The 11908-nt window shown below is 45.5% G+C and overlaps 1 protein-coding gene across 6 annotated transcripts; it reads right to left on the bottom strand.

The window, feature by feature from the left end:
* Positions 1 to 231: 231 nt before the first annotated feature.
* Positions 232 to 8415, bottom strand: Pilrb1 (paired immunoglobin-like type 2 receptor beta 1). Of its 6 annotated transcripts, none has more exons than XM_087579277.1 (5): positions 8197 to 8415; positions 7515 to 7892; positions 4961 to 5150; positions 3183 to 3213; positions 232 to 2655 (listed from the first exon to the last, which is right to left on the bottom strand). In XM_087579277.1, the coding sequence occupies exons 1-4, from the start codon at positions 8243 to 8245 to the stop codon at positions 3201 to 3203; spliced, it is 630 nt and encodes a 209-aa protein (XP_087435403.1). In that variant the 5' UTR covers positions 8246 to 8415; the 3' UTR covers positions 232 to 2655; positions 3183 to 3200.
* Positions 8416 to 11908: the final 3493 nt, after the last annotated feature.

Genomic DNA, 11908 nt, shown 5'->3' with positions numbered 1-11908 from the left:
TCTCCCAACATACGGCTGGCCTCTTTGAAAGATTAAGAGTTTGCCCTAGATCATTTTAGTCACTGTCATGTGGAGTCATTGTATCCAGAGACGGGCAACTTTCCTCGAGCTTGGACCAACCTAAGACACGGGGCCCGGTGGCAATAGGGTTACCCTATGACGGATAATTCTGAGTCATCATCAGGAACGACCTAAGACAGGAGCAATGACAAGATTGACGTGACACCCAGATCTAGTCCAGTCATTTTATTAAACTAAAGGGGGGAGATGTAGGGAGCTGCGCGGTAAAACAAAGATGGCACTGACATCCAGTCCCGACTGGATGTAAACAACTTATCGCGTATACGCAGGCTTGTCCCCTTGCCAGGGCAGTCTTAGGATAATGAGGTGATCTGGCACCCTCCTGTGGTACACAACAGTACTGCGCATGTGCGGGTTTGCACCTGGTGTCAATCTGGCTGGGGCGGTACCATGCTAATGGGGTGGTTCATGCTCCGACAAGTAGCAGAGGTGATAGTGGGGTGATTCGTGCTCTGCCAATCCCTGAAAGAAAATTAGAATAGCCCCAGTCTGTTGTATATATAAGGCGAGCGCCTTTGCTGCTTGAGGTCCCCGTATCAGCAATGAGGTGGTCCTGCAATAAAGGCTGTTGAGAAGAATCCGACGGTGTTGCATCTTCCTTGCCGGCTGAGGTGGGCGCGACAATCCATGACCCTCTTTATTGTTTTCAGTTTTGTTAAGCTTTGCTGTTGATTTGAAGACAGTCTCATGCAACCCAGGCTGGCCTAAACTCAAGAGGTACCAAGAGTAGCCTCCAATTCAGTGGTTCTCAAGCTTTGTAATGCTGTGATATTTCCTCATGTTGGGGTGACTCCAACCATAAAATTATTTTATTGGTAATTTATGTCTGTGATTTTGCTACAGTTATGATCATAATATAAACATCTGATATTCAGGATATCTGAAATGTGACTCCTGTGAAAATGTCCTTCAAACTTCAAAGATGTAATGACCCACAGGTTAAGAACCAGTATTCCAATTGACAATCTTCCCATCACTACCTGTCAATAGTAGGGATGACAGGCATGTTTTGATCCCCAATTTCTTTTAGTACTTTTTTTTTACCGATCAGCTCAGTCTAGGGAACACACATACCAAACACTTGTCACCAGGGCAGAAACCAATGTCTACTTCCTAGTTGCCCCATAATGTTCCCTTTGGTACATCAGAGATACAGTCTGCCTGAATGTATTCAACTGGAGCTTAAGCACCTATGTTGTTGAGAACGTTGTTTCTTTATGTCTTTGCTCTGGGTTTGTCTCTTGTTTTTCCATCTTGAGCAATGAAAAAGGACCTGAGAAGTCACATTTGAGCAAGTGGATTAAGGCCCCTTCTCTGAGTACAGATGCCTGCGACATGGACCTGACAAATGGACTCCTTGAAACGGCTGGGCAGACTTCCATCATGGCATCCTGCTGTGACAACCCTTCAGGAATGCTCAGAGAAAATATCATCCCTGCTTTTAAGGTCCCTGTACTCATGAGAGCTGCTGTGTTCAGTCTTAGGGTGTTAGGATGCAGTCACAACAACAGTAGATACCTCATAGCTGCTCCAGGGCGCTTCACTTTAGCCACATGAGTATTGGTGACCTCTTCATGACCCCAAGTAGCTCTAGCTTGCCTCATGGGATTGGAAACAGTTTCCCCAATTACTCAGAAAAGGCCCATGTATGGTACTCATTGAGCCTTGTGATTGGTGAACTGGAGCTGTATTTGTGCCATTTCAATTATGGCTCAGTGTCATTGGTAGATCTGTATAGAGTATGTCAATGAACTTCTTCTGTCATGAGAAGCCTGGTTTCATTCCTCCTGGGTCACTCTGGATGGTTTTCTGTGTCCCCACAGGGTTTTATTAGAAGTTGATGTGATGACTATCAAATGTTAGGACAGATTGGACTTGCGACAAATGTCCTATTCTAGGAGAGAACCCAGAGTCCAGAATGTCGACATGGTAGGAAATGAGAATGTGAGTGCATGCAGTTGGGCTTGTGAGGAAAGGAAGCCTTGGTCTGACACTTGATGTGAAGCATGTGGGGTGGGGGTTGGGCTCTGGATGAGATGTCAGCCTCCTGAGAGTAAGGAAGAGGTGAACCTTGATTATCAGGCTGTTGGTTTCAATGCAGACTATTGTCCTTATATCTATCCCAGTGACCCACATGCTAGACACAGTGTGCCACTCTCTAAGTTGTGTTATGAGCGGGCTCAGGAGAGACATGGAGATGGATTGCGGGAAGTGAGGTATTTATTGAAAGTGTCAATAAGTCCATGGGCAGAGAATGAAGAGCACAGTCAGGCTCTCTGGCCCAGAGACATATGAGATGAAGTTGGTTTCAAGCAGAGGGTTTCAGAGACCATGTGGCAGAAGTGGGGGTTATCCAAGTATGGTGATCTTTCACAGCAGAATTCTGAAGAATTCTGAGAATTCTGAAGAATTCTGAGAATTCTGATTCCCAGAGAGAATCACATGGGAGGTTGTGGGATGCAGGGTATGTGGTCACCAATAACTATTTTGATATAAACTAATCTCCCTGTTGAGAGATCCTAACACTGGGAGGTCTCTTAGTTGAGGAAGAAGGGATGATGTCTCATCCGGAGCCTGTGAATGACCATGAGAGGAAGATGACAGTTGTCCTGAGTCAGTTTTCTCTTTAATCCATTTGGGTCCCCAGAAATCATTCCCAGGTCATTGAGCTAGGGAGCAGGCTCCATTTCCCATTGAGTTCTCTAACTGGAATTCACTGTTTTTGTTCATTAATATGTAATTTAAAATATTTCACATGAAACTATTTTAGAAAATGTTATGACCATGACTTATCACCTTGAGAAATCTCCCTAGTTTTTAAAGTCATGATCTTTCATAGGCCTGAAACTCACCAATTGTTCTAGACTATGTGTTCGACCATCCTGTGACTCTCCCTGTCTCTTGCTTGTGCAGGGCAGGACTTGCAAATTCTAGCCTCATCCCTGGCTTATAATGTGTGAGCTCTGGATACATCAAACTCAGGCCTTCCTCCCCATGTCCCCTGTGTTTCTGACTGAATCATCTCTCTGGCTCCCTTCCATTTTTCTCATAATAAACTTCCCAACAGCCCCTCATCCTCCCTTGAGATGACAGTCACTCACCTGGCTGGGGTTTAGGCGTTACTCTGCTGGCCTGTAGGAGAAGAACCTGTGTCAGTGTGTCAACCATGCTGGTTCTCTGTCCTGCATTTCAGCTATTCTCTGAGTTCAGGTAACATTAGGGGACCTGGGCACCAAACAGCTCTGCAGCAGCCAGGCAGAGACAGGTCTGAGAATCACCAGGACCTGAGTCCAGTAGTCAGCAGACCTTTACAACACTGCAAATCAGAGCAATGAACTAGTGTACCAACCCACTTCTATTTCTTCCTCTTTTCTTTTCTTCCCTCTTCTCTGACCTCTTGACACATCTCTGCTTTCTTCTCTCTGTTCACACCATATTTCACTTTTGCCTTTCTGGAATCTGGCTCTCTAGTTCTTCCTTTGAGTGTAGGCTCCTGCACCCTGCAGACTCAGTCTCATGGTTTGAATCCTGGTGAGCCTTCTGTTGCCTCCCTGGCTGCTGCTTTTCCACCTCTCACTTCTTCTACTTATGGTAATCGAAGGCAGAGCCTGTCTGAAACTGTCGGATGCACACTTAAATGTTCATTTGTAAACATCCATTACACTCCAAAATCTATGCATCTCCATCCTTATCCTGTAGTCCCACAACTTTAAATCTGCTCTGACCTCAGTCCACACGTAGGTATTGTGCTGTGTGTGCAAGGTCTTTGGAGCCCAGTCGCCTACAGTTTGCTATGTAACTGTAGATATCCTTTGACCCATGATTCTCCTGTCTGCATTTTCCGAGGGCTGAGATTATTGTGTCCCCCTCTGTGCCTCCATTTTTATTTCTTAAACTACACCAATTTTTGAAAACAAATCTTTTATTTTTACAAAAATGCTATTGGATTTTGAAAAAGAACTTCATTGTATTTTCAGGTGAAAGTGTGTGTGTGTGTGTGTGTGTGTGTTTGCAGGGACTTAGTGTATAAAATTTTCCATTGTGCAAATATTCTTACATTTATAAGACTTCTCTAATGTTTCTTTTTAAATTCACTTTGAACAGCGCATAACCACATGTGAATATTTGCAAATGTGAAGACTCATGTGCTGCTGGCGGACCACCTTGGGCATTGTCCTTTAGGAGCTGTCCTCTCTAGATTGTGAGTCAGGTCAGTCATTGTTCTCACACAATAGGTAAGGTTGGCAGCCCAGGGAGCCACAGCGATCCTATTGTCTCCACCTGTCTGGCAACTCTTTTTGTGGCTCCTGGGATGATACTCATGTCCCTGTTTGTGGAGCAATCACTTCAATTGAGACACTTCAATGGATGTTCCATACTTTTTCAGGGGGTTTAGTTTTCTAGTGCTCAACTCTTTTACTTGTTGTAGTGTTAGGTTCTCCATACACATTTCTTCTGTTTGTGGCTTTATTACACACCAGACTCTTTAATTTCCATTTTAGTCACACACGCCCAACTAAAGAGGTGTCTCTTTTTTATAGCTATCACTTCCTGTAACATGTTGTCTGCTTGTGCTGGTCTACTCTCAGGTATTCTTCATCAGCTATAGCTCTTTCCAGTTAAGCAGTCAGCTCCTGTGTCTCCTGCATGCCTCTTTGAATTCCTTTGGAGCAGGCTCTGTGTTCATCTGCATTTGCTACTCTAATTTCCAGGTGGTCTGGAAGGACATCAGGATCCAGGGATGCAGTCCTTGGGAAATTCAGGAACATTCTCCCTCCTTCTGTTCTCTTTACTGTTCCCTGCCCTTCTCCATCTCCCACAGCTGAGAACACCACTCTCATTGGGGAAGCTCAGTTGAGGCCTGTCCTGGACCACTTACCTTTGCTTCCACCACAGAGAGATCATCCATCCGTAGAGGGGGATGATGACTACAACTTTGGCCACGACCATCCCAATGATGCCCCCCAGGTTCAGCAGTGAAGGATTCCTTTGGCCCCTTATGTTCTCCAGGCCAGCTGTGGGGTCTGCAGAGGTGATGATGGAGGGGGTCCTCATGGTCGTACTGAGATCTGTGGAGAGATGAGAAGTGAGCAGATCATGATAGTACTGAGAGCTGTGGAGAGATGAGAAGTGAGCAGATTACCCCTGGATGAGGGAGGGATGGGTGAGTGTCACATCTTGTCTTCTGTTGCATGTGGGATGGGGAAGAGCTAGAATTTCTCACAGGGACGGAAACACACGCTTAAGGCTGAGACACAAGGAGAATAAGCACAAATACACAGTCCACAACTATCCTGGCTGTGTCCACATATTTCCATTGGGACACAGATAAATAAGTTAGAGAAATATAATGATTTTTTTACACTTATATATGTGTAACATACAGATACAATTATTTCATAGAGTGCTTGTTTCTTGGGCCACAGAGCCTGTGTTTGGTCCCTAAAATACATTTCAAGCACCCGGTAAGTGTGCCTGACCCTTGATCCTAGGTCAAGGGACAGTGGCATGCAGTGCTCTGAGAGTGGACAATTAGCCTGATCTGTGTGTCTAGATCCACATCAAACACAGCCAAATGAGGTGTAAACCAAGTACTGAGGAGGTGGAGACAGAATTGTCTCTGTGGCTCATTCAGTGCCAACCTAGCCTCCATGGGAAACTTAAAGCCAGTGAGAGGGTCTATCCCCCAAAATAAGGTGGCTGATACCTCAGGATCTCCTCTACCTTCTACATACATAAACACATAAACATATAAACATAAACAGAAACACACACACACACAGACCATGACTTTCAAGCACAGATACATACAGACTTACACACACACACACACACACACACACACACACACACACACACACACACACACACAGATACAGACACAGAGACACAGAGAGATGGAAACTTACACACACACACACACAAACATACACACACACACACACACACACACACACACACAAATCTGCCTTTACAGACCCACCAGTTCATACACACTGAATATAACAAAATGTTTATTCAAAAAAATAAGATTTTAGCCATATGTGTGCAGCTCAGTCCACGGAAGATTACATTCCTTTGCTTCACACAGATAACTAAGAATAATTTCCCAAACATTTACTTATTTTTGAATTCTAGACCTGTGGTTCTCTACCTGTGCATCGTTATTCCAACATGGATTGCATATCAGGTAATAGACATGTCAGGTCTATTGTGATTCATAACAGTAGGATAATTAAAGTTATGAAGTAGCAATGATATACTTTTATGCATGTTGGTCCCCATATCCTACAGCACTGTATAAAAGATTTGTGGCTGTAGGAAATTAGAGAATGACTGAGCTGGACACATATATTAAATGGCTCCTTTGTCTCTGATTGCAGACAGCTGCTGACTCTACTACAGGTCAACATGTTAGCTGTAGCCTGCACAGGTAACTGTGCTGTGGGCGTCCTCTTATAGGTTGTCATAAGTACAGTCAAGAGTCACTTCTGGATGTGGTGGCATATGCTCTACTGTCAACACTCAGGAGGCAGAGGCAAGGCAGATTGTTGTGAATTTAAGGTCAGATGGATCTATATAGTGAGTACTAGGACAGCCAGGACTACATGCTGAGACACCAACACAAAATAAATAGAAAAAGACAGAAAGAAAGCTGAAGAACGAAAATAGGAAATAAAGAAGTATTCACATAAAAAGTGGGGTTTTGGGGAGCAACAGATAAAGGTTGTAAGCAGCAATGCAGCAACACACAGTTCCCAGGTTCTGCTGGTGCATATGCAGGGACACACAGTCACTACACTGAGCTCAGGGATCCCAGTACAGGGGACTGCATTTCCTTCTGCATCAGAGGGGCTGGAGGGATTAGAAGATAGAATGGTCACATAATGGAATTGGAGATATTTTCTTATTCATTTTCTAATGACTGAAGAGACTGGAGAGAGAAGAAAGGTGTGTCCTGGGGAATTATGAGGTGAAATGAGGGACTGTGGTGACATGTGGCAGTTAAAGTTAGACCAGAGGACACCAGAACATCCATGGTCCCTACTATAAGTTCTGAACTGAAGTTGGAGCTGTATGTAGATGCTGCATACAGTGACCAATTGGAGCCCTGCCACAGGGCAAGAGAGTCAGCTACACCCTGGAGAAGCTCATCCACCTTGCAGTCATGGGTCAAAATGTGCAGGACTGTAGTTAGATTTGGGACAGTAAGGGTGTTAGCAATGGGGTGCTGAAGCTTAGAGTCAGGTCTGGTTCTCTCTCAGCAGAGGCTGACAGGTATAGGAGGCTGCAAAGTCTTGTCACAACTACAAAGAAATTTTTTTGCAGATATTTGAACAGATCCAAGGGAACATAATATGAAGGGAAGATCGGAGTTGTGAAGCCTAAGGTGACAGTAGGGAACAAGGAAGCCATGTGCCATGGTTGCTCACCATGTGTAACAATGAGTTTTGTCCCAGGAATAGACTGCCAACACTTCATGCCTTCTGTTGTTTGCAGGCAAACTTGGCTGAAGTATGTGGCCTGGTCATTCTCCTTCAAGTTCAGGATTCTGAGGACTCCGAATGTCTGACCCTGTGTCCAGTTTAGGATGAGCCGGTCCTTGAAGTGCTCATGAATGAAAGATAGAGTGGACTGGTAGATGAATTCCCCATGGACTTCTTTCCATCTCCAGGCTATGCTCATCTGTGGATCCTTGGCCAACTTCCAGGGGAAGTAGAAGGAGAAGGGGATCTCAATGGAGCCACCCTGGACTCCAGAGAGGACTGCTGGTTGGTTCACCCCAAAGTAATTTTTTCTTGTGTATCCTCCTGAGTTCCCTGGGAAGGACAGGGAGAATATGAAGCCACTGCAGGGATTTAAAGGACAACCCTGAGCATCCTGTGCCTTCATCTGAAGGGAGGTGTGGGACACAGGGCAGGACTGTCCCTATGGCTGGGGGGACAGCAAAAAGAGGGAAGGGTTGGGTTGGGCTTACTCTGAGTGTTGAACTCTTAGGTCAGAGAGACCTGGCTGGCTCCTCTACCAGACACTGGACACAAGACACCCACTTTTCCCAGCCACTCTGTTCCCTCCTCTGGTTCAGTCCCTGTTAGAGAGTTCCCCACCACTCACCAGTGTGCAGACATGTTGCCGACAGCAAAAGAAGGAGAATCTGAGCCATGGCCAGATTATGTCCAGGAAGGAAGAGCAGCAGGGCTATCAGGAAGGCATCAATGCCCTGTCTAGGCGCACTGGGGTGCTCAGGAGTCCAGAGAGAATCAGAGTAAAGTGACACCCATGCTCAGACCTTCTCAAGTGGAGGACTGAGTTGGGCAGGACCTCTCCATCTCCACCTCCTTGTGGACAGCAACTTCCTTTATTGATATGGCTTCTTTTTTTCCCATGTTGCAGAAGATCCGCTCTTATGGTTACTGACAACATGACAGGGCTCTTGGGCCCCTAGTTTTGACTGGGAGACACACCCTAGTCCTTGGCAGGGCTGGTTCTCCCCTCTTCCACCTTGACCGTATGCCTTATCTTCTCTATTCTACTTCGTAAGTGGCTTGTTATCACTCTGCCTCTTTCCTCTGTATTTCCTCTATTCCTTTCCTCTCCCTCCTCAATCTCTTTTGTCTCCCACCATGCTGGTTACTGTGTCTCTCTAATAATCTCACATAATGAAGTTGTCTGTCTCTAAACACTTCATACAGAATGAGGAAGGTGGTTATGAGGAAACACATTCAGTCCCAAGCCTTGGCCTAGTGACCCTTTACCCTATTCCTACTTCCCCCTTCCTGTACTTCATATACGCTTTAGTATTTTTGTGTCTTTTAGGTGCCCCTCACAGTGCCCAGGCAGAATCAAGGCCTGGAGGACTCTCTTTTGACTTGGTCTACTCCCTGTGGCACAGTTTCTAACTTCCCTCCACAAGCAGACAGTCACTCTAAATCTAGTTTTTAATTGAGCCTTTCTACCAGAATCGCACCCCTTTCCCTCCCCACCAACATAACACTCACTCAGAATAAGATAGCAAGGATCAGAGAAGACCTGGCACAAGTCACATGACAGTCACATGGCTGATTGACTGGACATTAGTCACATTGAGTTCTTATAGTCTTCCTTTCCACACAGAGACTTCCGTAAGCTGGCTCAGTGCAGCTTCTGAGAAGGCTCCTTCCACAAAGTTCCTGAGTGACTCCCTCTAATTATTTTTAGTTTCTTTGGAAAGTCATTCCAGAATTTTCTTTGGAATAAGTGGGCAGCGATGGCTCAGTCAGCTATGTGTCACTCAAGACATAAGACCTGGGACATGTCTGACAGTGAACACAGCTGGCCTGTTACTTGGGTGACGACATGAGACATGCAAGCAGAGGCTGTGGTGGCTTCAGTGCTGGTCCTAAGGAGGTTCATCCTACCCTTCCCCAGGACATGGTGACATCAGCTCCCCAAAGGGCAGAAAGAGATGATTGCAACAGAGGAAGTGACATCATTCTTCCTGAATGGAATGTGCAGAATCATCTTCCCATTTCTTTACTTTCCTGGCATTGGCTGCCTTGTCCACACTTCTCTGAAGCTGTCTATGCAGGCTGCCCTCTCATGTCTGCTTCTCTGTCCTACTTGCATTCCTCTGGTTCTAAGGTACATTGTCCTGAGCCATTGGGATGAGTTGGCCATACATGGAAGGTCTAGGACTATGGTCCTTGTCAGAAAGAGTTTGTGTGTGTGTGTGTGTGTGTGTGTGTGTGTGTGTGTGTGTGTGTGTGTGAGAGAGAGAGAGAGAGAGAGAGAGAGAGAGAGTTTTATCTCAAGTAGCCCAAGGTGTCCTTGAACTTTTTATGTATCTAAAGATGACAATGAAAGTCTACAGGTCCTCCTGCCTGGACTTCACATGAGCAGGGATTACGGGTGAGCACCATCATGCCCCTTTATCTCCTGTTGGACATAAATTGTTTGCTTCTGTGCATGCTAGGCCAGCTCTACCACATGAACCACATTCTTAGCTGCAGTGAGGTCTGTGACGATGGCCTCCTTGTCCTGAGTCCTTACCTCTAGATTTCATCGGCCTTTCCTTTACTCTCTGGGGCCTCTGGGCAAACATGATTGCTAACTCATGCAAGAAGGGGGTGGACATGACAAGGTTCTCATATGCCATGTATTAAGCCTCAGTATTTTTACACAACAGGCCCTGGTGAGTTCTACAGGATCCCAGCTGTCTCTTGTGCCCTGCTCTACTGATGCCACCTGCTGGCTCCTTAATCCTGAGTCATGGGTCTGTCCTAGTTTCATGTTTTGGACTCAACTGAATTTCTATGTGAACCCTGCTATGGGAAGAGACAAATGAATCTCTCTGAGTTTGAAGCCAGTCTGGTCTATATATCCACTTTCAGGTCAGTAAGCACTACATAGTAAAAATTTGTCTCAAAAAACCCAAACCCAACCAACCAAACAAAAAACAAGAAAAACAAAACCAACCAACAAACAAAACCCAAAGAAATCCAACCAAACAACAGCAAAATCCCACATATCAAAGTGCTATGAAACCAAGCAAAGGAAGCAAAGGTTAATAATCAAGTAGGATGGTGTCCCTAATCATAATGCCCAAGGGTGTTTTCTGGACTCTACACATTGAGTACACACTTACTTATGCATGCACTTGAGATTGAACACAGGCTCTCTCTCTCTCTCTCTCTCTCTCTCTGTCTCTCTGTCTCTCTCTCACTCACTCACACACACACACACACACACACACGCACCCACTCATACAAATCACACTCACACTCACACACACTCACAGAAACACACGCACTCACACACACACTCTCTCTGCCTTTCTCTCTCTGTCTCTGTTTTTTCCTCTCTCACACACACACTCATACAAACACACACTAACACACACTCACAGAAACACTCACTCACACTCTGCCTATCTCTCTGTCACACACACACACTCACACACACACACACTCTCACACACACACTGACACACACATACAGAGAGATTGAGCCCAAGATCATCGAAGGCACCTTTAACAGTTGATCAACTTCTACAACTTTCCCCAGTCTTCATCCTGAGCAAACTTGGCCTCCCTCAGACCAGGCTCAGTGACTCTTCAGACTCCAGTTTCTGACAAACCCACAACATTCAGACTCTCTGTTTTATGCCCAAATTGATTATCCCATGACCAAGATGAGGGAGAAAAGCCTGTAGTCTTCTTATTTCACTCTGAACTCTCCCATTTGAGAGAAATCCCTCAGATAAGACATACTGCAGGATCTTTGGGCCCTGACCCAACAGATCACCTCGGATGAAAAGTATCCCTCTCTTCTCCATTTGTGTCACATCACCTACCTATACACTCCTTGATTTCTCTTCCATAGTGACAACACAAAGACCCCAAGGAACCTCAAATTATCCTATTCAGACTGGTGCCTGAAGAGATTGGAGAAGCCTAAGACGGTGGTGAAAGGATGGCAGCTGGTGGTGGTGACAGTATGCTCAGGCTACAGCGGAAGCTTTACAATAGTTCAGTTGCCTGATGCCATCTGACTTCGTGTTTCTCCCTACAATGACATCATAATCTTCCTCTCCCTCATCTGCTTCAGCAGGAGCATCCATTGCACCCCTGCACATGGGAGCCCCCATGAAGAGACTCTATGTTGTGTTTTACCAAATGAAAAAGAGACGGAATGCCAGGTAACTGTGGGATGGGGCCTAGACAAATGCTAACTCTCTATACTGTGTTCTAAAGGCCCAGTGAGTGGTACTGGGGGACCAGCTCAGTTTCCTCTGGTTCGAAGTCTGCTGACTTCTGCTAATACCCAAGGGCAGAAACATTTATATATG

The sequence above is a fragment of the Rattus norvegicus genome, chromosome 12, assembly GCF_021556685.1.
Source record: "Rattus norvegicus strain SHRSP/BbbUtx chromosome 12, alternate assembly SHRSP_T2T, whole genome shotgun sequence".
Lineage (NCBI taxonomy): Eukaryota > Metazoa > Chordata > Mammalia > Rodentia > Muridae > Rattus > Rattus norvegicus.
Note: the sequence above shows the minus strand (reverse complement) of the source record. Positions and strands in the feature narration are given on the sequence as shown.

What these genes read in the sequence shown, in the direction of transcription:
- Pilrb1 (XM_087579277.1), bottom strand. Translation starts at nt 8,245, where the DNA reads ATGGCTCAGATTCTCCTTCTTTTGCTGTCGGCAACATGTCTGCACACT. An exon ending in GGCAACATGTCTGCACACTG is followed by an intron (nt 7,893 to 8,196) that starts GTGAGTGGTGGG and finishes CAGGGAACTCAG; the next exon opens with GAGGATACACAAGAAAAAAT. An exon ending in AAAACTCATTGTTACACATG is followed by an intron (nt 5,151 to 7,514) that starts GTGAGCAACCAT and finishes ATCTCTCCACAG; the next exon opens with ATCTCAGTACGACCATGAGG.